Source organism: Trachurus japonicus, chromosome 11 (genome assembly GCF_045865225.1).
Source record: "Trachurus japonicus isolate A0001 chromosome 11, Traja_1.0".
In the NCBI taxonomy this organism is placed as follows: domain Eukaryota; kingdom Metazoa; phylum Chordata; class Actinopteri; order Carangiformes; family Carangidae; genus Trachurus; species Trachurus japonicus.
Window position 1 is genome coordinate 19392009 of NC_140917.1, and position 24403 is coordinate 19416411.

General features: G+C 41.4%; 2 protein-coding genes across 2 annotated transcripts; one reads left to right on the top strand and one right to left on the bottom strand.

The window, feature by feature from the left end:
• The first annotated feature begins 590 nt into the window (after nucleotides 1-590).
• Nucleotides 591-2322, top strand: LOC146978672 (cathepsin S-like). The gene is made up of 7 exons (XM_085791527.1): nucleotides 591-742; nucleotides 972-1094; nucleotides 1189-1338; nucleotides 1416-1640; nucleotides 1726-1891; nucleotides 1991-2093; nucleotides 2182-2322. The coding sequence occupies exons 1-7, from the start codon at nucleotides 623-625 to the stop codon at nucleotides 2279-2281; spliced, it is 987 nt and encodes a 328-aa protein (XP_085647653.1). The 5' UTR covers nucleotides 591-622; the 3' UTR covers nucleotides 2282-2322.
• Nucleotides 2323-7564: 5242 nt separating this feature from the next.
• Nucleotides 7565-17125, bottom strand: LOC146978673 (synaptic vesicle glycoprotein 2A-like). The gene is made up of 12 exons (XM_085791528.1): nucleotides 16371-17125; nucleotides 15556-15736; nucleotides 14183-14334; nucleotides 13237-13370; nucleotides 13005-13094; nucleotides 12604-12711; nucleotides 11654-11742; nucleotides 11392-11556; nucleotides 11175-11308; nucleotides 8994-9200; nucleotides 8746-8905; nucleotides 7565-8031 (listed from the first exon to the last, which is right to left on the bottom strand). Exons 1-12 carry the CDS (start codon nucleotides 16978-16980, stop codon nucleotides 7848-7850), a joined length of 2214 nt encoding a protein of 737 aa, XP_085647654.1. The 5' UTR covers nucleotides 16981-17125; the 3' UTR covers nucleotides 7565-7847.
• Nucleotides 17126-24403: the final 7278 nt, after the last annotated feature.

Below are 24403 nucleotides of genomic sequence, written 5' to 3' on the forward strand. Positions count from 1 at the left end.
AACGGCCACTCGTAACTTCCAACCCGTGAACTCGTGCTAGATCAAACTGATACAACTTCACAGGTCGGAAAAACAGGAGTTACGAGTTTCCTTGAACGCACCATAACAGTCCTCGTCCCTACGTCGCCACATTCACGGCGTCCCTTGGCTGCACACACAGCCCTGCATGCCGTTCTCTCTCCTCATTGGATAAAGGTTGTAGGATACGATAAATGTTTTCTCCTCGGCTCAGAGCAGAGCAGAGGGACTGAGAGACCCGTGTTTCAGTCCAAACACTCTATATAAGTGATTGCTGTCGGAAGATATAACTATTTAAGACTTATATTAACACAAATATATCACTTACTTCTGCTTTAAATCACACTTTTAAAAAAAAATCTTAACTCTTCACTTTATGTAAACCCCTACTCGGACTGTTGTGTTTAAATACGTGTTTGAGCATAAACTTTTCTAATCTATTGATTTGAAGATCACTGCGTCTAATTGTTAATTGTTCTCACCTGGAGGAGTTTGAATCTGCTGCAGCTGCCTAATCAAGGCCTGAGCCAGGAGGCCGACTGAGCTCTGTTAAAGCCTCATTCCTCCCTGACGGTGGTTGGATCAACAGTTGTCCCACGCAGACATGTTTCGGAGCCTGCTTTTCACAGCACTGTGTGGTTTTGCAGCGGCCGTCACCAGTCAGCTACTCGATCAGCACTGGGAACTATGGAAGAAGATGCATAAAAAAGTGTATTCACATGAGGTAAATGTTTTAGATGCTTGTCAGCCATGTCACTACCAAACAACATTATTTGGTGATAAGTTGTTTTGTCCCGAGTTTAGTTGTAAACTAAGTCTGGCTCAGTGATTTTCCTGTTATATGATATGCATTGGTGACCTCACTCGAAAAACCCTTAAAAATCAACAAGGCAAGTACTGTGGTGGTGGATATATTAACTGTTGGATAATATCTTTAATGCTCTACATTCCAGATTGAGGAACTGGGTCGCAGGCGGATATGGGAAGAAAACCTGGAAATTATTAATGTCCACAACCTGGAAGCATCCCTGGGTTTGCATACGTATGAACTGGCAATGAACCACCTGGGAGACCTGGTGACTAGATGAATTGGCAGTTTTTGTTTCACCAAACCACTGAGTATGTGCCCCATAAACTCATATCCTTTTGTATGTTTGTTTGTTTTCTAAGACGACTGAGGAGATTAATAAGATGTTAATGGGGACCGTCGTGCCCACTGACCTGGAGAGAAGTGCTCCCGGCTCCATCGGGGTCCACGCTTCTCCACCAGCATCAGTGGACTGGAGGGATAAAGGCCTGGTCACTGAAGTCAAAATGCAGGTGAGGACCTGTGGGTGACATCTTCAAGCGTCAGCATGTTTCCACAGAGCATATGGACTTGATTGGGTTTCTTCTAGGGTTCCTGTGGTTCTTGCTGGGCCTTCAGTGCGGTTGGTGCTCTCGAGGGGCAACTGAAGAAGTCCACAGGTGTCCTGAAGTCCCTCAGTCCTCAAAACCTGGTGGACTGCTCCTCAAAATACGGCAACCACGGGTGCAATGGTGGCTTCATGACAAGTGCCTTTGAGTATGTCATGAAAAACCAAGGCATTAACTCCAATGCAGCCTACCCCTACACTGGGAAAGTGAGTCACATGATCAATCAATGCATCTTTAAATTTCCAAGTTTCTGTCAGAACATGCAGTAATTTGGCACAATTTTCTTTTCAGCGCGGCCAATGCAAGTATAACCCAAGGTATAAAGCTGCTAACTGTTCCAGTTATGGCTTGTTACCAGAGGGAGATGAATTTGTGTTAAAAGCGGCATTGGCCGCCATCGGCCCCATCTCTGTTGCAATTGACGCTTCCAGACCGAACTTTGCCTTCTACCGTCACGGTGAGTGGATATCTAAAAAAAAATCTTGGTTGGGTGTGAGGAAGTGAGTGTTTTTTGTCCCATGATCAGTCTTGTTTCATGTCTCCTGTGTCCCAACAGGTGTGTACACTGACCACAAGTGCAGTAAGAATGTGAACCACGGCGTGCTGGCTGTGGGTTATGGCAGCGAGGGGGGACATGACTACTGGCTGGTCAAAAACAGGTTTGTTGGTTTGAATTTCAGGTTCATTTCCCCTGACTTGAGTGTTTTTGTTGTTTGTTTTTTTTATTGTAATGTGCTTTGATTGCAGTTGGGGCGTATACTATGGAGATCATGGCTACATCAAGATGGCACGAAACAAACATGACCAGTGTGGCATTGCGCTCTACGCTTGTTTCCCCATCATGTGATCAACAGACGGCCTGGAGTTTGTCCTCTAGATGAAGAATGACGCTGTAGATTAATTTAGTTTAAGAGTTGGAAATGTCTTCAAGATCTTATAAATGTACTGAATAAACATTCTTGTGCCATCATGTGCAGCACCTCTCTGCTTCTCAGCAGTCAAATACTGAAAGCCTTAATCATGAGCCAGCAGGCTTCAAGGACCTCCTCCTTGTGAGGGAAAACTACTGCACTTCCTAACTGTACATGTATCAAATGGCTTTGAAGCCAGTTAAATTATTGCTCATGCACAGCAAGACACTGTTTGGCACAAAAAGTCACAATCTGGCTGCTGTGTCTGTGCAGGCACGATGCAATACTGATACAGAGCAGCAGGGCATGCTGGGAAACATTGTACTAAATCAGTGACTCCTAAACACAGGGGATGTGGAAAGATTATGGAGCCTGGCAAATGAAATTAAAATTATGATGGTTGAATCTGGCCTTCACATAAACACACCTTGGAAACCACACAGTGCAAAAGATAATGTGTGGTGGAAAACTTTTTGAAAGTGGCTGGAAAAACTGAAGGTAGTGCACTGAAACCACACCACAGTGACAGCAGTAGCCTAACTGTGAAAGCGAAAGAGAGCAAACCTTCACAGTCCCAGGTTGATGGTGGGGGTGTGGAATGATGGCGTTCTTGAGCTCATCCGATTAGGCCGGTGAAGGGAGCACTGGAGGGGGGAAAAATGGTTGGGAACAACTGAATTGGTCGGCTCCTAGGAATAGATTAACAGACGGGCACTGTTAACGTTGCAATTACATTACTAACTATAGAACAACATGCTACAGGCCCTGTGACAAGATCCTAAAAAAGTGGGAGGGTAAACAAAATATATTGTTTTCTAATCTCACACAGTTTGCTTCACAATAAAAATATTTGTTTTTCTAATCTCATGGAAAAGTCATCTCCACTAACTAAGACAAGATGGATGAACAGCATTTAACTGTACGGTAGGTCATTTACATGTTGTCAAGTAAGTGCAGAATAACATTTGAAGAGAAGCTTTCATATGAAACCGATCTCTACAATGCAAACAAAGACATTTTTTTTCTTTTCTTCAAGTTTTATTTTCATTATCATTTTCTTCATAGAATCGGATAGATGGCACAAAAGTGCAAATCCCAGCATAATGAACAACTCTCACATAAAATAAATACAGCACCTTTTCAGCATCACTAAAATATTTTCAATATCCAGAAGTAATAAATACTGAATTTACCAAGATTTTCAGTCTTCATTTACAAAACACAAAGACAACACACAATAGATTTTTGTGTCATATTGAACTATTTTTGGAAATGTTTTCCTTGATCTTTTGTTCCACAATTTCCATACTTGCACATACAAACATCTACAGTTTCTACACACAGTACACATTGGTTTTTGAATTGAACTCACATTTAGAGAAGAACTTTTTATCATTTAATAAACAGGTCAGAGTCAAAACTGAAGAAAACAAAAACAGGAAACTCCTTCAGTCCAAACTACAGTGAAGGATTCTTGCAGTTCTTTGCAGATGAAGGAGTTGTTTTCTGGCATTGGTTGGTCCTTAAGTCGGGATTCATTCGGGACTGATCCGTGTGCTCTTTAGAGTTGACCAGGAAACCATGCCATAAAAAGTCCTCCATTCCTTTGACAAACCATCATCATTCAGGGAAGTCTTCAGGCTGGTGTTCGCTTTATTTTGACCACATCCCAATCTATCACGGCCATCGTTATAGATAAAACTCAAACCAGTGACACCTTTGATAGTTTGTACATTTATATATATGTATATATATATGTATATAGAATCAAAATTCTACACATAATAACATTAAGTAGTAAACTTTTACATTTTGGACAGGAGCTTCAATTTGACATAGGGCACTCTTTTGATGAGTTTATAAACTGCGGTCCTTTCGAGTTTAACCTTAAGAAACAGGGAAAGCCTCCACTTTATTGCTCACACTTCCCCCCTTTTAAATGGACTCACATGGACAAACAGGTTTCTGTCAAATTGCACTTTCTGTACTTAAATTTATGCACATTTTCAGCCCCCTATACTTAAGTGTATTGCCTTTTTCCGGCCATAGTGATCTTGTATCTCTGCGACAAGATAAATTGCACGATTACAAGCATCCTCCTCAGAAATTCAAGGTATATATGCATATATATATTATATATAAATATATATACACATACAAGTTACCTGGGTCCAAGGTAAATGGGGAGCACAGTCACCACTAAATTACTTTCAGAACACATACTCAAGTTTCACCAATTTTAACCCCACTTTGATTAAGAACAATCACTGCAAGCAACAAATCTATGTCATCATACAACAATGAAAACACAAGTTCTTGCTTTAGACAAAAATAGCTGGCATACAGGACGTCCAAGAAGTCAGACAATACGATACAAACATGCGTCACGATCGGTTGAATACAGAAGGATTAGGGGGTAAGTCGTCTTAATTTAAGATATGATCCTTTCACCATGTTTCTAAACGGAGGAACAGATCACAAATTATCTCTGAGACCGGCTGTCTTTGATGGGTTTTGTTTTAAAGGCTGAATTGTTTCAGCAAAAGAGCACCCGCGTCTATCATGAAGAACAACACATTTCTACACTGCATATATTGCATTAGGTTTCTCTTTTTTTTTCTCCTCTCAAAGTGTAAATATATTTTTCTGTGGTCCCCAACTGAGCTGTGTTTATCACAGGGATTCATCAGCGCAACAGAAAGAAGTAGAAAAATATGTGAAAGACGATTTAGAGTCAGCTTATACACACACACACACATCGTACACATACATTCACATACTAACAACACATCCAATCAGCCTCTCAAACATGAATAAGACGGGACAAAGCTGTTCATTGAAAACGCACAAGACTTTCTACACCAACAGCAAAGGAGAGATTTGACTGCAATCTAGGATTTTACAACATTAAAGGAATAGTTCGACATTTCATGTTGAGGGTTAGATGAAGATTGGCACCACTCTCACATCGGCCGGTTAGCGTAGCTTAGCATAAAGACTAGAAGAAAGGGGAAACTGTTAGCCTGGTCCCGACACCTGCCTCTAAACCATAACAATTAACATTTTACACCTTGTCTCTTAATCTGGACAAACACAGAAGAGTAAAAATAAATAATAATTTCCGTTGGACAGAGCCAGGCTCACTGTTTTGCCCGCCTGCTCCTAGTCTTTTGCGGAAAAATGTCAAACTATAACTTTATAGTCTCTCTCTCACACACCCATGCACACATACTGTACAGAGTTTCAGCAGTCAGACACGCCACCTGTAGCTGAGATCATATCCGTTATCCATCTAATGGGTGTGTGTTTGTGTTGTGGAGGACTTGACAACAGACAACATCAAAGCCTCTAACATCCTGAACACACACACGCACAATCCAGAGGACGTCTTTAGGTCAACACATCACACTCTACTAACAGGACGGCAGCAGCAGCCCCCACAAAGTCACTCAATGATTGTCAGCACACATATTAATGTACACCTTTGGAGAAATGATACCGAAGTAGTGATATGTATAAATAATGGCACTCAGTTAGCTTCCCCTTGTGTCAAATTTTTTAAAATCAAATTCACAGCAGAGAGTTTGTAAAGTATTTGTGGTAGCATTGAGGACGGGTCAAAGGAGCAGAGTGAACAGGTTTTTTCACTCATCATGGTACAAATGGAGGCAGTGAAGGAACAGGAGCCCTTTAACTGAAATTAGACAGCTGTGTTTATAATCAATGTTTTCTCTTTGTGCTTCACTCCCTGCCTGATCAATATGAAACAGCTGCTCTTTCTTATTCTTCTATTGGTCCCATTTGTGCTTATGAAGCCAATTAAGTCATGATAGCATGACCTTTAGGGGGTATAACATAAGTATAAGAAATGATAAAGTGTAATTTTTATGTTTTGAGCCCAAACAAAAAAAGACACAAGAGCTTTTGTTGACAAGACAACTGTGAGGTTCAGTTAAAAGCTTTGGGAAAAAGCTGATGAATGTAAAACCAGTTTCCAAGGTCATAAATGAACGTTCACACTCACTCAGATGACTTGTGTGGTGACTTGTTTTCATATTAAGGCTAAAAGGCTAATTAATGCAGCTTTGCGCAATGGACAATTATCCTGCATGTGCAGTAATTTGGTGCAGTGCTGCTAAAATATAATATGAGCTGTAAACAAGGTCTGAGCATTTCACCACACCTGAGCTGCTGCATGAATTATATCTGATACTATTTCTAATCTAATTAGCCTAAAACATGTGAGACTGCTGTTCTGTACATTCTGCTGTTGGATTAATAGAACATCAAAAATAATATAAACAAATAAAGACTGATAAAATATGGTCTGTACGGCCACACTGATCTGATGAAATGATGGCGTTTGAGGGAGTAAATCAAACGTTTTCTCGCATTTGTACACATTCAGTCGCTCTCACTCACATTTAAACACACTCACACTTCTAATTTAGCAAATTTCATATCCGCGCTCACATTTAACTCTTGACCAAAATCCGTCCCACAGACGTTCCTGTGTTGCAGACATGAACATCGTCACACTGCCCCACAGTTGTATGGTTCAACAACAGGAGGGAAAAATGTTAGTTTAACACTGAACACCGGGGAACTGGATCAAACTATTCCCATTTACAACAGAGAATCCTGTGAAATGCATCTTCACCGTCTTTTTTGAGGCTGTACAAGGAGGAAGAGACTGGATTTATGCAGCGACAAAAAGGCTGAAACTCTCTGTTTCTGAATGAATCCGGCCTCACTGGAATGTTTTATATTATCATTTGGTGGTAACAGCTCTCAGCAGGTCTATAGCTTCAGTCGTCGGCAGTGATGAAGGGTCAGGGGCGCATTTAGAGATAAAATAACCACCCTGATATGAATTTGATATATTTTTTTGTTTCCAAAGAAAACATCTGTGAGCATCAGTCTTAACGATAATGTTGAGTGAACTGTACCAGTAATGTCACAGTAAAATTAAAAAAAGCAGCACTGAAAACCAGCAAAACACAGTCAGATGTCAAAATTGTCCTCATACGTGGACTAAATGTTTTCACACTTTCTCCCAGAAATGGCTTCTTTTTCTGTTTAGTTTGACCTCTTGTCTTTTCACTGTAGATCTATGGGCATGGTAACGTAACGGCACATTTCCATTTGTGCTGCATCATCACCCTTTGGGTAAAACACTTCTGTGAAAGGTAAAATTTGTTTCTATAATACCTGACAGGTATGAATAAAGCGTTTATGGAAGTAGTTGTGTTATCACGACACAGGTGACCATTTCTACATCTGTGTGCTCTTCTGTTAATCTCTGTGGCTTTAGACTTTGAAAGATGCAGTCCATGTTTCAAAGGATTCTGGGCTTTACAATGGGGGGTGGGGTGGGGAGGGGGTGGCAGTCTGCTCTGTTGGTGTGTGATGCACAGCGCTGCAGCTCTCAGGGATGTTTGGGCTCTAGTTGTCAAACACACACTCCAGCTGGACTCTGTCGCCCACTGCTGGTCATCTGCTTTACTGCAACACTTGGCCTCGTGTTTCTGGCAACTTTGTCGCGAGGAAACTACCTGCAGCGAGCGCGCCAGCAGCAAACAGGATGGGCAGGGCCTTGGTGATGCCCACGAATGACTGGAAGATGCTGATGCCCAGGACGGCGGCCAGCTTACAGAGAGCGTTCAGGAAGCCGAACGCCGTGGTCCTTCAGACAAGGAGAGAGGGACACACACACGTTTAAAACACTTGGCACATTTTCTCGTTTGCTCTGGCTCAAAAACACTAAGCTCAAACCTCTGGGCAGTTAGTTTGTCTTTCACAAAAGGTCAAAATGTGTAGTTTTGGGACAGGTGTGCAAAAGAGTAAAATATGCATTACATAAAAAAATATGCAATGCATTTGAGCATCAAATGTGAAATAATCTATTCAATTATCAAATTCTATAAGAATTAGTGTAACAAAACTGACTTAACCAGTCTGCCTTCAGTGATAGATAACTGTAACTGTGTTTGAACTTTGAATTTACTTTACTGATCCTTCTCTATAAGGCAAAAATCATCAGATCTCTGTTATGACTTCATATGTGACTGCAAACAATCACAGGCTATACAGGTAATATTCACCAAAAAGAAGAGTTTCTTCACTGAAATATACTTTTCTATAATCGTCTGACCTGATAAAGTCATTAAAGGACATTTTACTTATAGATAGATGGATGGATGGATGGATGGATGGATGGATGGATGGATGGATGGATGGATGGATGGATGGATGGATGGATGGATGGATGGATGGATGGATAGATAGATAGATAGATAGATAGATAGATAGATAGATAGATAGATAGATAGATAGATAGATAGATAGATAGATAGATAGATAGATAGATAGATAGATAGATAGATAGATAGATAGATACCTTTTGTCAGAGGGGTAGAGCTCCACTGTGATCACATCCAGGGCGTTCCACGAGGCGATGCTGATGCCACCAAACAGACACAAGAGGGCGATCATCCCTGACTCACTGTTGCCGAACATGAGGAAGAAGCAGCTGACACATGATATGACACTGGATCCCGCTGTTCGGAGAGAGGAAGGAGGATCACGTTTAGTTAAACCGCCTTTACGTTCAAAAGTGAATTATCTGCAGTGATTCAATTTACCTACCCAGCATCCGTAAACGACCTATTTTGTCCATTAATAGAGCTGACACGATGTTGCCAGGCAACACCGCCAACGTGCCAAGGAAGTTGACAAAGTATATCATGTAAGCGTTGTTGAAGTCGTCGCTGAAGTCGAGCATGCAGCCCTCCTTGTTGTGTAGAAATGTGCTGTTGACCAGTTTACAGTCGATAAACCGGTATTTGAACAGATCTTATGAAAGGAAGAGAAGAAGAGAAGAATAAATGTGAGGGTGTAATGTACGGGAGGAGAGAGGGAAGAGAGGAGCTGTTGGAAAAGGGTCAAATGCATCATCTAAACTGAATTGAGATGTGTTTGCAGACTTTGAAAAATAGTTTTAATGCCCTGGATTTTGCGTCTCAGCCAAAATACAGGTCAGCCAGGGAAAAATAGGTGCTGCAAACAACACTGAGGGCAAAATATACCTAAATCATTTTATGCAGGTTTTAACTTAGTTATCTTTTCTCTAAGAGGGTAGTGCTCTTTATTGTAAATATACGATATTATTAACCATATCATGTTCATATCAGTGGAGATTAACCATGAATATAAGTCAAGTTGGAGCATTTAAAATACAGGTGTAAATGATTTTTAAAAATATTTTTATTCTCCTGAGCTAATCATTAGGCCTACATAAAACATAATAAGTATTAAACATTTTAATATTCTTTCATTTTGAATGGAAAAGATCTGACTTCATTGAATTTGCCCACTTCTGAAACCAAATCTGCAGCCTACGCTGTCAGTCTGTTAATCAAAATTGCCTTAAGGCCGAGATTAAACATAGAAACAGAGTTGAATACAATCATTTTTCTTCCTCCAGACTTCTTAAAATATACAGTACATAAGGAAAACAGACATACGACTTCACAGCCAGCTTACAGGGCCTGTTACTTTACTTGTTGTTCAAACTGAGCAGCTGAAAACTGCATTATTGGATTTTCTGATGACACTGCTGGAACTGCCTCCAATAACCAATAACAGTTTTATTAACGGAAGTCAGTGCTGGATGAAAGTGCTGAATGATCGTAAAAGTTTAGATGCACAAATGACACAAACATAAAAGAATGTATCACTGGCTTCGGAGAAGAAACTGCTGCTGGAAACTAAAAGTGTTGCAGCTGGATGGACGGTGATGGATGTGACCGTTTTTAGTTTTCGTTTTCCTGCTCTGAATCTGACATGTTGTCAATAACACACCGTGAGGCTCACATACAAATGAGCCGTAGCTGTAAAAAGCTCCCGCTTCACATCTAATCCCACCATCAAAAAAAAAAAACCTGGGCTGCATTTGTTTACGTTGCTACAGTAACCAGTTAGCTGCAGCGTAACCCAGGGATACTAGCAGCATCAGAGTGTCTCTATGGTAACGCAGCCCTGTTGAAGAGCTGTTATATTTTCCTCCTCTTTTTTTTCCTCTTTTACTTTAAGCTTGAGTAAAAATGTTCAAAATCCATATTTAATCTCGGTGTGATGAGAGCACAGAGATCATTAACACCTGTTTCCCCACAGTGTATTTAAAACTACAGCTCAAATCATGAGTCAGTGCCCAGAGCCGAGCTGCAGTTTCTCTCGTTTTGCATAAATCAATAGTGTTGTACTAACAATGAATAAAATTCCTCACGACCTCGTCTCAGCAGAGCATTTCAGTGTCTTTTAACTCATTATCTGGGGGGTTTCTACTCCAAAAGTCCTTTAGGATTTTCTTTTTCCAATAAAAGTATCTACATTTACACTGTGCTATTGGAGATCTTTTTTTATACCACTGCACCAAATTTTGAATATATCATGTCACTCTGTCTGTGATATGTATTCCGTAGCTGTCAACAAAGTTACTGTATCGGTTCATCAGTGAATATTTTGCAGCCACAAGTAGCAACTGGAAAGCAGAAAATATCTGACAGACATTTCTTGGGAGGCCAGAAACTTGACTCTAAACACATGCTAATGTTGCCTTGTCCCCCAAATGTGTAAATAGGGAACACTTCCCCAAAGCAGTCAGCAGTCAGTCTTTGCATAGTTAGACTTTCATGGGTTGTGACGGGCATCTTTCACTTCTTCCATATATTTTATAGACAAAACGATTGGGAAAAATAATCTCAGAAAGATTAGATTTAGAAAGACTCCCTTGTGACGCTGACTGCACGTCCACTCGTTGATATTTACCTGTGTTATAGAACAAAGTGGCGATGAAGGTGCAGTTTCTGAAGATGGTGTGCGTGGAGGTGATGTCCTCGAAGTAGCACTCCTCAAACATCGAGTCTTCAAACACCATCGATTTCATCTTCAGATTGAGGAACCTAATCAACACAAATAGTCGTTTTAATTATTGTTTTATATTAATAATCAACTGCGTTCTGCAGCTGCAACAAAACCTGCTTACTTGTCGTTGAAGTAGTGTCCCTGGCGATGCACTTGGTTTTCCAGAGTGAAGTTGAACGTGACGTGTTCCACTCGCTCCTTAGCGAAGGTCTTTGTCTTTGCTTCATACTCCTGCTTCTGGATGTATTTGATCATGTCTGGGAACCACACCGTCAGGCCGTAATAGCTGCAAAGTGGTGAGAGTTGAGAACAGGTCGGATGAGGATCAACACAGTGAACATGAATCATGACACAGCAAAAAGCTTTAAGAGTCTTTAGTTCACCTGAAGGACATGGTGAACCACACAGCCATGAGCATGAATGTCGTCCGTTTATATTCAGGGCTGAAGCAGGCGAGGATGTTGTTCTTTATCTGCAACACATGAACAAAAACACACAGCTTTTGACTGATATATTTAATATTTCTGAACATGAACATGCAACTTTTCATCCAAAAACGTCCTGCTGTGAGAGAGCGATCTCCATGTAAATCTACATTTTTAGTGCTTCAGCTCTTATTGTCAAGACTTTTCTTAGCAGACATTAAGCGGGTGGTAGCAGATTCAGAAGAACATGGAGGGTGTAGGTGTGTGTGTGTGTGTGTGTGTGTGTGTGTAGGCTGAATGTAAATTAAACTCAGGCACGAAGCTGGCAAAGTTTCTACCCAAAGCACAATGAGCAAACGAGTTTAAACACATGACAGTCAAATACAAACAACAAAATCACTGTTGCTAATTTACTCACATGTTAAAAATGAACAATAATTTTTTTTTTTAAAAGAGAGAAAAAGCAGCTGAGAAAATCAGCATGTGGTTGAAAGCAATTACTTTTTTGTGATTTAATAAAAAAAGTCAAGAACACAAAATTATTGATTAGGAAAGAGATGATTTAAACTGTTAAGCTGCTTTTGAACCACAACCACGTCCACCTCCATCTCATCAATACCAGCTCCACTGAGGCCTTTTACAGCTTGGGGCCGGTTGTAAAAGGCCTCAGGCTCATGCTCTTGTATAATAACTGTAATGCTACAGTGATCTCAGGGACGTTTCACGCCTTTAAAACTTTGCTGCAGGCACTTGGTCACAGTTTTGTTTCAAGGAGAGCCTGCACAACCACTAATCTCTGCTTTACTCCAACATTTACTCCAAAGAGACGCTTTCTTATCAGATTTCTTTTACGAAAACAACGACTTGTGTGAATTATATTTTCATCCTCCTCGTTCGGCTTCACTCACCTGTTGGGAGAGGCTCATGATCTTCAGTCTGTAGCGTTGCCAGACCGGAGTGTCGGTGCCGGTGTCCACCAGTTCATCCATCTGTTTCACTGTTTTGATTGTGGTGACCTTGGATAGAAGAGACAAAAGTCCTTCAGGGGAACAATCTCAGCCAGATGTTGTGGTTTTCTAACTACAGTGAAACTTCTGGAGGCTCTTTAGGAATGCAGCAGAAACAGGAAACTGTCTCTATGTACCTGATAGTTACAATCCATGTTAGCTTATACTGTACCACTAAATCTATATTTAGATTTCCTGCTGTGAAGGTCCGCCATACATCCACGATGTGAAGGAAAAACACACTGCAGAGATGTGAATGTTTGCAGTGCTGAACAAAACAATATAAGAGACTGTGTACTCACTGAAAACACCTTCTCTGGGTATCCTTTTGCACGCATGTTTGTGTCGTGAACTTGCTTCAGAATCATCCAGCCTTCGTCATGTTTGCCGTTCTGTTCGAAGAAAAAAGGAAAGGTCACACTCTATTGGTGTATTTATATGCGTTTATCCCATCTATTTGACCTTTATGTGGGAAATATAAGGAACCATATATATATATAAGCTGCTAATATTGCCAGAAACACATGTGCTGACCTCCAGGTAGAAGCGTGGGCTCTCTGGCATGGCGCTGAGGGCAGCGATGGCGGCAACAGAGGGGAACGCGCACACTAACACAAACACACGCCAGCTGTGGAACTGATACGCCGAGCCCATCTGGAAACTCCATCCTGCCAAAGACCAAAACAACCAACAACAATGTGAAGAAAAGGAGCTCATTACTTGTAGCTTCACTCTGTAAATGTGAATCAATAACAGATAAGGTCAAACGATCAATCTTTATAATAAAGGACAGTCTGGAGTACAGTTAATATGATGTGGCATTGTATGAACCGTGTCCTTATTTCTTCCCGCAGGGTAGGCAGAGGTCAGAGGTCGGCCTCAGTGCTGTGTGTCTAGGCAGATGTTTACCAGCAAATGAGCTTCAGCCTTTATATTATTACCTGCTGCCAAAACTAAAGCTTAGAAAGTTTTTAAATGTCAAGAAATAACTGGAAATATAATTGTTAATCCTATTTATAGAACTGGCATCACTCCTGTGTCCACGTGTTAAAATATAGCCTCCTGCCAATTAGCTTATCTTAAAAAAGACTTTAAAAAGACTGCACAGAAAGTCTGGATGAGTCCAGTGGTACCAAAATCAGCCACTCAACACTAATTAACACTTCACATCTTGTTTGTTCAATTAAACTTTGCAGAAGGGTTGTGGACCAGACAATCAGAACCAAATATAGGAAATACAAGATATGTTATTTAGTGGCTTTTACCTTTATCTAGTGGGTGGATTTCAGACTTTCAGAGATGCCAGGTTAGCTGTTACCTGTGTTTCCAAGTTTTACTCAATGGACAAACACTGTATGAACATGGCTTCTTTGTCAAAAACCTGCTAGCCTAGTTCCTAAATTGTTCAAACAATGACTTTACGTGAATAAAAAAGGGCTGATACCAGCTAGATGAGCTAGGGATATGTTACTGTACTCACCGTAATGTGGGATAATGGCCCAGGCCATAGCGGATGCGTAAATTCCTCCAATCATCCAGAACATGCAGAGCCAGCTGAGGTGCTCGCCACGCTTTTCTTGGGCCAGGAATTCAGAGTAGTAGGAAAACACGATGGGAATCGAACCACCGATCCTGCAAAGATGAGAAACCCACTGAACCCAGAGCTGAAGATCCAGAGATGCACACAGGTTGTTGATGCTCAGGTTGTCAGATTAAAATTTAGATTTATGACCAGTACCACTGTAAAATAGTGATTTAATTCACATACACACCACACGTCCTTCATTAAAGTGCTAACACACCTGCTCAGGCTCTTGTTTACTTTTTATAACAGTATGATAGATATGAGAATATGTCAAAGCACCAAAAAGAGCAAATTACTTGAAATCTGAGCTTAAACTACAGCAGCTGAACTGTTCCGACCTTTTCTTTACTGCAGTGGTTTGGTTTGTTTATTGTTCCTTTCGATCTCTACACACTTGTGTGTGTGACTCAGTCACCATGGTGCAACGCTACGGGAAAGTGATTGATTTTAGCACCACTGGAAACAATTTCAGTGTCTCAATTTGCCACTTCACTAAACCAGAAAAGCTTCTGTTTTTAATAAAGTCAAGACTCTGGTGCCATTAAAAGTGGAGTGGTAAAACTGAGAGGGTAACAGTAATAATTAATGAGCACCACCCTGCTGTTATTTAACTTAAAATGGTGGAGCCTGGTGTACAACCATTCAGTTTTGTCTGGCTGGTAACTACAGTGATTTTGTGAAACACATTAATGATTATTTTGGTGATTTCTGGCCACTAATTTTATATCATAGCCCCCCACTAGTCGTGTGTGTTTCCTTTATTTCAGAAAATCTTAAAGACTGAAATGTCATATTTATGTAATAACATATGGTTATGTAATCATTAATCTGATTTTTGAGGTTTACTTTTAGCGCTGTTAATTCAATTCAATATCTTTATTGTCCACAATGTGGAAATTTGTCTTTGGCTTCACCACATAAAACCACATAAAATACCACATGAAATCACACAATAACACACATTAAATAAATAACATGTCATTCAATACACAAAGAAAAAGTAAAAGAGTAAAAGAGTAAAAGGGTGATGTATAGCTCTAAAATGTCCTGGAATGCTTTTAAGAATTTAATATTGTAATTGTGTGCGGTATGAATGATTTCTTATGAATATTTTTCGTAGTTTTGGCAGCTCTATACATTATAGTATAAAACAGAAGTTCCTGTAAACTTTAATATATCTTATGTTAAATTAAGTGACTAACTGACTAATCAGATCAGTGAATCTGATTTAAAAAAAACTGGAAAGTGGAAATGATTTTTCCACTCACCCAACACCTGACAGGAGCCGGCAAAACAGAAAGGTGCTGTAGCCCTGGACAAAGGAGGAGAAGAAGGAGAAGACACTGTTGATGGAGAGAGAGATGAGGAGAGACTGCCGACGGCCGATCCGGTCGGCCAGAGCCCCCCAGAGGAAGGCCCCGACCATCATCCCAAAGTAAACAATCAGACCTGTGGAGAGAGCAAAGGAAATGTGACTCTTAGGCATTGAAATGTAAAACAGCAGTTTTAATTGTTGTCATCATATATTTTTGTGGTTGTTGTTTTTGAGTGGTTTGATCATTGTTCTATTTCTATCTTTACGGCAACTTTTTTCTGCATTGCCACCGATGTGAGTTTGTCTTGGCATCTTCAAATCATTTCTGTCCTTTGATCCTTTGATTTTATTCTGTTGACAGTTGCTCTCACAAAACAGCTAGGGATAACCATTTGAATATAAAGAGTGACGACCCCCTCCTCTATCTAAAATATCAGGTTCTCTTTCAAATACTGTCAACAAGTCCAACCAAAGTACATTTGATGGACTCGATCTTCTTGTGAATGTAGTAAGTAAGTAAAATTCTGTATTTGTTCGGGACTATTGGATTAATATACATGTGATGCTTAGTGAGTATTTAAAGCAGCTAGAGTGTGCATTTGTGATTCGTGACAATAAACTACAATGTCTATGTTCATCACAGTGGAGAAAAGTCAATGGCTGAAGAGGAACGAGATATGTGACCTTTTGGGAGCACAGAAAAACGTCCGTCACTGTGATGATAATAACGGGATTTGGCGAGGAGGCACAACCACCTGTGAAACTTACCCAGCATGCTTTTGTTAGGTTCAGACAGGCACATGTCCTTCTCAGCGCTGGGGAGGACGAAGCCGACCACAAAGATCTCGACACCATCTGCCATGAGAGCCAGACCCAGGACGAAGTAGAGGGTCCACTGGAACTTCCCGTGACCGCACTCTTGTAAAATGGTCTCGTATTGTTGAGCCAGCTCCTCCTGGTCCTTCCTCCTCTCGGCCTCCGACACCCCGATATCTCTGAACTGCTGAGCTCCGGCCCCCATGGAGCCGGGCCCTCCGGCCAGGCTGCCTTTTCCCGACTCAGCCCTGGGGATTCCTTGGTATTCGCCCTCATAGATCTCATCATCCTCATCGTGACCCTCTGTGGAGTCGCTGTGGCCGCCCTCGTCGTCATTGGCCGCCTGGCTGTCTCCACGGTAGTAACCACCATCCTGGCTTCCCTGCATTGGATAATCATCATCATCGTCCTCTTCAAAACGACTGTAGGAGCGCTTGCTGTACTCGTCGCTCATCCTGTCCACTGAGCGGCCGACCTTCTTGGAGGCTTTCCTCTTGACTTCTTTGGCAATGTCTTTGGCACCTTTGATGAAGGCGGTCCGGTTCTGGTAGCCGTCCTCCATGTTGAAGATGTTCGGGGGACGCTAACGCGGTCAAACGACGTGTCAGGAGGCCACCTGAACGTGCCGATGTTTCAGTTTGTTCAGAAGACACCTCAAAGATCTCAAGAGTTGACGTTCCCTGACTCACAACGGGTTCTTTTTGTGCCTGAAGAGGAAGTGGAAAGATAACTCAGTCAAGAGATGGTGGGAGCTCCAAAAGCAACAACACACATTTCTGGTGACCTCTTTACCTTTGAAAAGTAAGTCATGAAGAATGATTTTGATGATTGGCAAGAAGGAATAATAAACCAATCAGACCATGTTCTGTCAACTTAATCAGGTGGAAAAGCCTGGATGTCAGAATTACTGTGACTCTAAGTTAGGGATTGGTACCGAACTCGGTTCTTTTATTGGTACCGACCGAATTCCCACCAAAGTACCGAGCATCGATTCATGAGAAGTCAAACGATACCACATTTTGGTACCTGAACACACATTTGCGTTGCGTGCGTCAGCGAGAGTGGATACAGTCTATGGGAGGGTCTGTCTGACGAGACAAGATAGTGGATAGTCTCATAAACTATTCTTTTTTTGTTCATTCAATTCGAAAATCGTTTCCCATCCCTAAAACATAAAATACTCTGAGGAATTTTGACGCTGTTGAGAAATAGATATTTAAAATTCAGAATTTTGACATTTTTTTTTATAGACAAAATAACTTTAATTACCACACTCAAAAAAAGTACCGAAAACAGGTACCGTTGTATACCAGTACCGGTTCCCAGGTACCGAGTATCGGTAAGGTATCGATTTAAATGTGAAAGGTACCCATCCCTACTCTAAGTCCTTTATTGGTTTGATTTTTATCTATTGCTGCTTGTTGTTCCTTGTATGAACACAAGTATCTATGCGTTGCCTCTTTTTTGTGAGTATGGTCTGGGTAAGCTGCAAAGAAATCATCTTTCTGTTCTTGGTATGATATAAAGTTATCTGAATCTGAATGATGATAAAGGCGGTAATAGAATATATAACTAAGTGCATTTACTCCAGTAGCCTAATGTTCGGAAACAACAGCACATAGATGCACATTATCCACTGGGCGGCTCCACAGAGAAGCACAAAATATCATAACACAGCTGGGGGTCATGTTGTTCATATACTGTAGGATGCAGAGGGGTGGGGGTCTGCATGTCTGTACCCAGCGGCCTATTACTGTCCAAACACATCTCTCTCTTTGAACTGATCATACTTTGTAAGCAGGACTTAATGATGCTTTTTCCTCCTGACTACACCTGTTGCATTTCCATATCCGCCCAGTGTGTTGCTCTGCACTGAACCGCAGATGGACCCGAGCAGTAATTACAGGGCGAGACATCAAGCGAGACATTAATGTCTTAAATGTCTCAGCTCATGGTGAAGAGCAACAGAACATCAGCGTGAGTCAAGTCTGATCCGACTGAGATAATGATGCAGCGGATCCAACACTAGTTTGGACTAAAAGAACAAGAACACTGTATGTTCTGTCGTTTGTGGTCGTCGCATCGCTTCATTGTGTTACATCCTGTTGTCCTTCTGGGTCAAATTAACCCAGTCTGTTCCCTATTCTTTCCTTCCTTTCTCCCTTCCTTCCTTCTTTCCTTCCTTCCTTCCCTTCGTCCTTACTTCTTCTTCCTTCCTCTTTTGATCCAATAGACCTGATCTGTTCACTCCCTCCATCTTTCTTTCCTTCCTGTTTCCCCTTCCTTCTTCCCACAATCCTTTTCCCCTCCCCCCTTCCTTCCTTCCTTCCCTTCGTCCTTACTTCTTCCTTACTTCTTCCTTCCTTTTTGACCCAATCTGTTCCCTCCCTCCTTCTATCGTTCCTTCCTTTTCCCCTTCCTTCTTTCCTCCCATCTTTCCCTTTGTCCTTCCTTCCTTCCTTCCTTGAACGAATCTGTTCCCTCCCGCCTTCTATCTTTCCTTCATTTTTTCCTTCCTTCTTTCCACAATCCTTTTCCCCTCCCTCCCTTCCTTCCTTCCTTCCTTCCCTTCGTCCTTACTTCTTCTTTCCTTTTTGCCCCAATCCTCCTTCCTTCTTTCCTCCCATCTTTCCCTTCGTCCTTCCTTCCTTCCTTCCTTCCTTCCTTGACCCAGGAGGGCAACAGGAGGGTTAACAAAGTTCTTCAGTCTTCTGCACCATTTATTATCAGGTTTATAATAACACATTAACACTATTGAATAAAACACAGTTCACACCATCGATTAATCAAATAAAGCTGTAAACAACTGAACTGTAAGTGCTGATTTAGAGACACTGTGTTACAGTTTTTCTCAGTTGCTAAAACACTAAACCCTATTGCCTGAACCAAATTCTCAGTTGCCTGAACCCACTGATTGAATCAGTCACTCTTTTGTCAAAACCATCAGCACTTTTCACCTGTTTAGACACATCTTGCCAACACATTTTCATTGTGATGCACCTGTGTTGCATAATGCTGAGCACAGGTGGCAAAAGTCAAACACAAGTAAAGCACAAGTTTCACCGGTTGAACACAACAACTCAAAATTGATCACACTTGTGTCCAATGATGTGAGGGCACATATACTGTAAGCTAGTTCAGGATGAAGTCCTGTGGCCTGATCCAATACAGAGAAATGATGTTGTGGCTGAGTTGTGCACTTCTCATTTCTATATTTTTGTACTTTATTTTTATGTAGGTTTACTGTATACAAGTACTAAATGCACAAGATTTCTGTTTGTTTTTGTACTGTACAAGTGCTATGTGTAAAATGCACAGGATTTCTGGTTTTTGTACTTTTTTTTTTTTACTGTACTATGTGCAAGTGCTAAATGCACAGGTTTTTTGTTTTGCAAGAGGAGAAGATGAGAGACGACAGGGTGAAGGAAGAAAGGATGAGGGAGGGAGGGAGGGAGGGAGGGATGAACTGGGAAGAAAAAAGAAGAAGGAAGGAAAAGGGGATGAAATGGATGTGGGGAGGGAGGGAGGAAGGTGAAAGAAAGGGAAGGAGAGAAGTGCTACAGTGTAAATGCACAGGTTTTTTTGTTTTGCAACACACATTTAGCCTACAGTGAACAATAAACATTTATCTCTTCAGCTTCATGTCCTGAGCATTGTGTTTTCTATTTTTCTAGGTAGTGTTTAGTGACTGCTCAGTAGTGTTTTTAATTTTGATTGACTCGGGGCACAATTTGACAACAAAGTTCAGTTTTGGGCACAGATTGAACTGTTTTGAGGTGAAAGTTTGGTTTTGCAAGAAGAGTCTGAGGTTTTGTGAATGTAGCTTGAAAATTGGGGTTTGTGCTCACAGTTTAGAGAAAATGAGAGAAGCTTTCGAGAAATGTGTCTTAGCAATCGAGAAAAACTGTAAAACAAATTAAGATTGAGACTGATGGTCATTTTTACTGCAGCATCATTTCTCTTTCTTAGAAATACTCATCCTAAACAACATTTATAAGGAACCCGCTTGTAGAGTTAATTGGAAACCATACATCTTCTCCATGTTGGTGAAGATGCCGTGCGTTTCACGTCAGCAATGGAATAATAACATGTCACTTTGAATTTGTGCTGCAGTGGAACAACAGACAGAGAATGAGAGGCATCTCAACAACGCCTTCTGTGAACAAAAACAGAGGCTGACAGTTAATAACAGGCCTGACACAGCTTTAAGAGTCTGACAGGTATGTGGTGTATCGATATAGAATCAGAGCCAGAGCAAGGATTTTATTATTTTCTTCCTGCGTTTTACCATTATCATCTGTTTTCTGTAAATTGCATAGCAAGTCATGATGGTCTGAATGCTGCTTCAAAGCTTCCTCCACACTCCCAGCACATAACTGTAATGGAGAAATACTAAAACCCCTCATTATGTTTTAATCTGTGTATTTCTTTCTCTTTTTTTAACTAAAACCACTTAGATTTAAATGAACTATATCAAAAACAGCCTAAAAAACCTAACGTGCAAATGTACAGAGGAATAAAACTGCTCAATCCTCATATTGAGAGGGATCACATCATCACTTTTCTTTTTTGTGCACCTGCAACATCGTTTTTTTATGGCTTTTATTGTGCTTGACACTTTTATGATTTTATTGTGTTTTTGTTTCATGCCACTTGAATGTAGAGTGACATTGCTGTTTCTAGTACCTATAGGACATTTTCATATCTTTTTCTCAGCTCCATCATAAACAAGGTCTCTACCTCAATGTGTTCCCAAGTTCAGATAGAGGTTAAATGAAAATAAAGAGACTGACTAATAATTGATGAGTCATTTCATCTAGAAAAATGCCCGGTCAGAGAAAACGTGCAAATCCTCACTCTGGACCCAGACAGGAATCAGACGACATTTGGCATCTCTGCATAAAAGACAGGACTGAATGTTGAAACCAAAACAGTTGTCACTCTCTTATTTCTGTAAATCCACTAATTGTTTCACCTACAGGATCTTTACCAGGGGGAATTACGCCGCCACCTGCATCCTGCTCAGTGCAAAACACTCGGTTCATTTGTCTGTGTTAAATTTCACTCAGACATCATCTCTCCAGTCATAAGGCCACAGGCAGATTTACTGGCACGGATCAAAGGAGCCCCACCAGGCCTGGGCAGCAGGGCTAAACTGTGGGACTCTAACCTAATAATGTCTCAGACCAAAGCACTCACAGGCCTGTAATCACGATCCCTTACAAAACACGAGCCTATCGAAAACAATATGAGCATATGGGGCCACGAGCAAATAAAAAAAAACAACCAAGCTGTTTCATTTCGAAGCCCTCGCGCCCACATGTCCAGCCCACACAGGTGTTGTCTCCTATTTCGCCTGATGGGACACAGGTATTACAAACAACATTAACGACGGCTGCATGTCTCACTGAACCAATAGAAACAACACGGGTGAACCTGAAAGACAAGCAGCCACCATTCATTTTGTCATTCACACATGCTGTCATGTCATGTGTGAGGAGCCAGGAAAACTGAAATCACCTGCATTTCATGGTGTTGGCACAACATAAGAAGACAACTCCATAATAATAATAATAATAATGTTCACAGTCTCTGTAGGAAGCAGTTTAAACATCAACCACAGTAAATCAATAAAGTGCTTTAGGCCATCAGTGCATATTACCATGCACTCCTTTACATTTACAAATAATGTGGACTAAAGGAAAATAAAGATGAGGCTGGCAGCTTCTCCTGCAAAGCTGTGCAGTAGTAAACAATACAAATGATGAAAATGTGTAGGCTGGAGCTACAGCTCATTGCACCGACTGCTTTTTTTTTTTTTTTTTTTCCTGTTCTCCCTTAAACACAACCTTAAACATGCACATTACACCCCCTCCTGCTGGTTGTACATCCTGTGGGGTAAAAAAAAAAGCTGCAGACTGGTTGGACTCAAACCAAAGCTTAAAAAACCCCACTTTTCCCCCACCTCCCCATCTCAGTTTGACAGTACAGCTCCACAGCCAGAGAAGAGGAGGGCCTGAGGATCTGAGGAGGATGGGAATTACTGCTCCCTGGTGCCTTTTATTTATTTATTTATTTATTTTTCCTCCCATCGTCCTCAAAAAATCAATCAGCATCAGTTTACCACCTCCTTTGCAAGAGAAGGCCAAGAAGGACAGATAGCCATCACATCTCTCTCACACACACACACACACACACACACACACACACACACACACACACACACACACACACACACACACACACACACACACATACACACGCAGTCTTGAGATTTCTATCGGTCAAGTGCCGCGATGAATAATCTGGACACCTGAAGATAGCATCGCATCCACCACCACAGTCGAAGACCCCCACGACCCCCACCACTTAGAACAAACCACAATAGATACAGGCCTAAATTCTTCTTTAACGCGAAAATGTGTTATTTCTGCACAAGCAGCAACAAGCACGGTGAAAAATGTGAGTGTAGTGGGGGGGGAAATGAGCGGATTCTGGCTCCTCCAGTTGTGTTCAGTCACAGTGATGTTAAGAAGAGAAAAGAAAAAAAAAACAGGCCTCGTCGCTAACAGGCCAATTTACACAGCCTCGCAATATGCGGCCGGATTAAAACACAAAATGTGACACCGACAGGAGCCGAGTGTGCGCTCCTGCCTGGCTGCAGCACCGACATCTGCGCTCATTCTTAGAAATCACAGGCAGCATCTTGTCACGATTTACATTAGATTATAGGCCGCGCGTCTCGATTCACAAAATCGATCCTAATTGCTGTGTGAAGAGAACACGCCCATCGTGTCCTCCTCAGGATGTCTCCATGCAACACATACAAAAAAAAAAGAAAAGGAAAATATCCACGGACACAAAACACCATCAGCTAATTTACCGGATTTTAATCTCACCTTTAATTCCTGCGATGTGTGTGGTGGTGGTGGTGATGTGTGTGAGAGATCTCCCCCCCTCTTCAGCCTGGGAGATGGTGAGGATGAGGAGGAAGGAGGAAGGAGGTGGAGGAGGAGGAGGATGCGTACGAGGCTGTCGCTGTGAGCCGAGTGACGGTGATGATGGTAGTTGTGGTGGTGGTGGTGATGCTGTGCGGTTTGGAGGAGAGAAGCCCACGCCATCCACGCACACACATAGGCTCGCTCTACTCGCGGTGGTGGTGGTGATGATGATGATGCGCAGGGGTCCCCTCCCCCCATGCGAAACCCTCACGAGCGCACGAGCACATTATTATAAACGCCTTCATATCTGGAGGGGTTTGGTTTGGCGCATATCTGCACACGATCTGCGGCTCTGTGCGTTATTCTGCTGTTGCGCCTTTTTTTTTAAAGCTCGTGCAAGCTAGATTTATTTTCCACATCTAAATCATCGTTTAAAAAAAAAAAAAAAAAGATGACAGTTTTGTTGTGCAGCCACTGGTCAAGAAACACGGATTTCTTATAACCTACGCATATTCTCACACGCATGCGCGCTCTACTTCGATCCACCAATTTTTGTGTTTGTTTTTTTACTAATAGATGTCTTGATTGTCATTACACATGACTATCAGACGACACACACGTGCAAGCGCACCTGACTCCGGTTGCCATGCCAACCACTTGCCATATTATTTGTCGATCCCCCTTTTTTTTTTACTGCATCAAAGACTTTGCCACGAAGAAAGTGGTTGTGATCGCCTGTAAATGGATGAATTGCATTTGAACAGCACAAAGCTAATTGTTTCCATGTGTCAGACACAGTGGGGTGTGTAGTAGTAGTAGGCTAGTAGTGCAAGGAACTGGAAGCATTTTAAAAAGCTACAGCTGAAAAAGAAATGTGATGAAATCCACAAGATGTTTTTTAAAAAATATATCACCAGTGCTTATAATAAAATATGAAACAGCCTGTTACACACTCTTCTCACAGCTGCGGTTGTTACCTACAGGTTCAGGGATCCTGATCTGCAGGTTTTCGTGTGAGGGAGGAAATCAAGATGCTTAGAAAAA

Bases quoted from the DNA above. Each gene is read 5' to 3' on its own strand.
- LOC146978672 (XM_085791527.1), top strand. From the start codon at position 623: ATGTTTCGGAGCCTGCTTTTCACAGCACTGTGTGGTTTTGCAGCGGCC. The intron at 743-971 runs GTAAATGTTTTA...TCTACATTCCAG, and splicing joins AAAAAGTGTATTCACATGAG to ATTGAGGAACTGGGTCGCAG. The intron at 1,339-1,415 runs GTGAGGACCTGT...GGTTTCTTCTAG, and splicing joins TCACTGAAGTCAAAATGCAG to GGTTCCTGTGGTTCTTGCTG.
- LOC146978673 (XM_085791528.1), bottom strand. From the start codon at position 16,980: ATGGAGGACGGCTACCAGAACCGGACCGCCTTCATCAAAGGTGCCAAA. The intron at 13,371-14,182 runs GTGAGTACAGTA...GGTCTTTGGCAG, and splicing joins GGCCATTATCCCACATTACG to GATGGAGTTTCCAGATGGGC. The intron at 9,201-11,174 runs GTAAATATCAAC...TCCTTTCATAAG, and splicing joins CACTTTGTTCTATAACACAG to ATCTGTTCAAATACCGGTTT.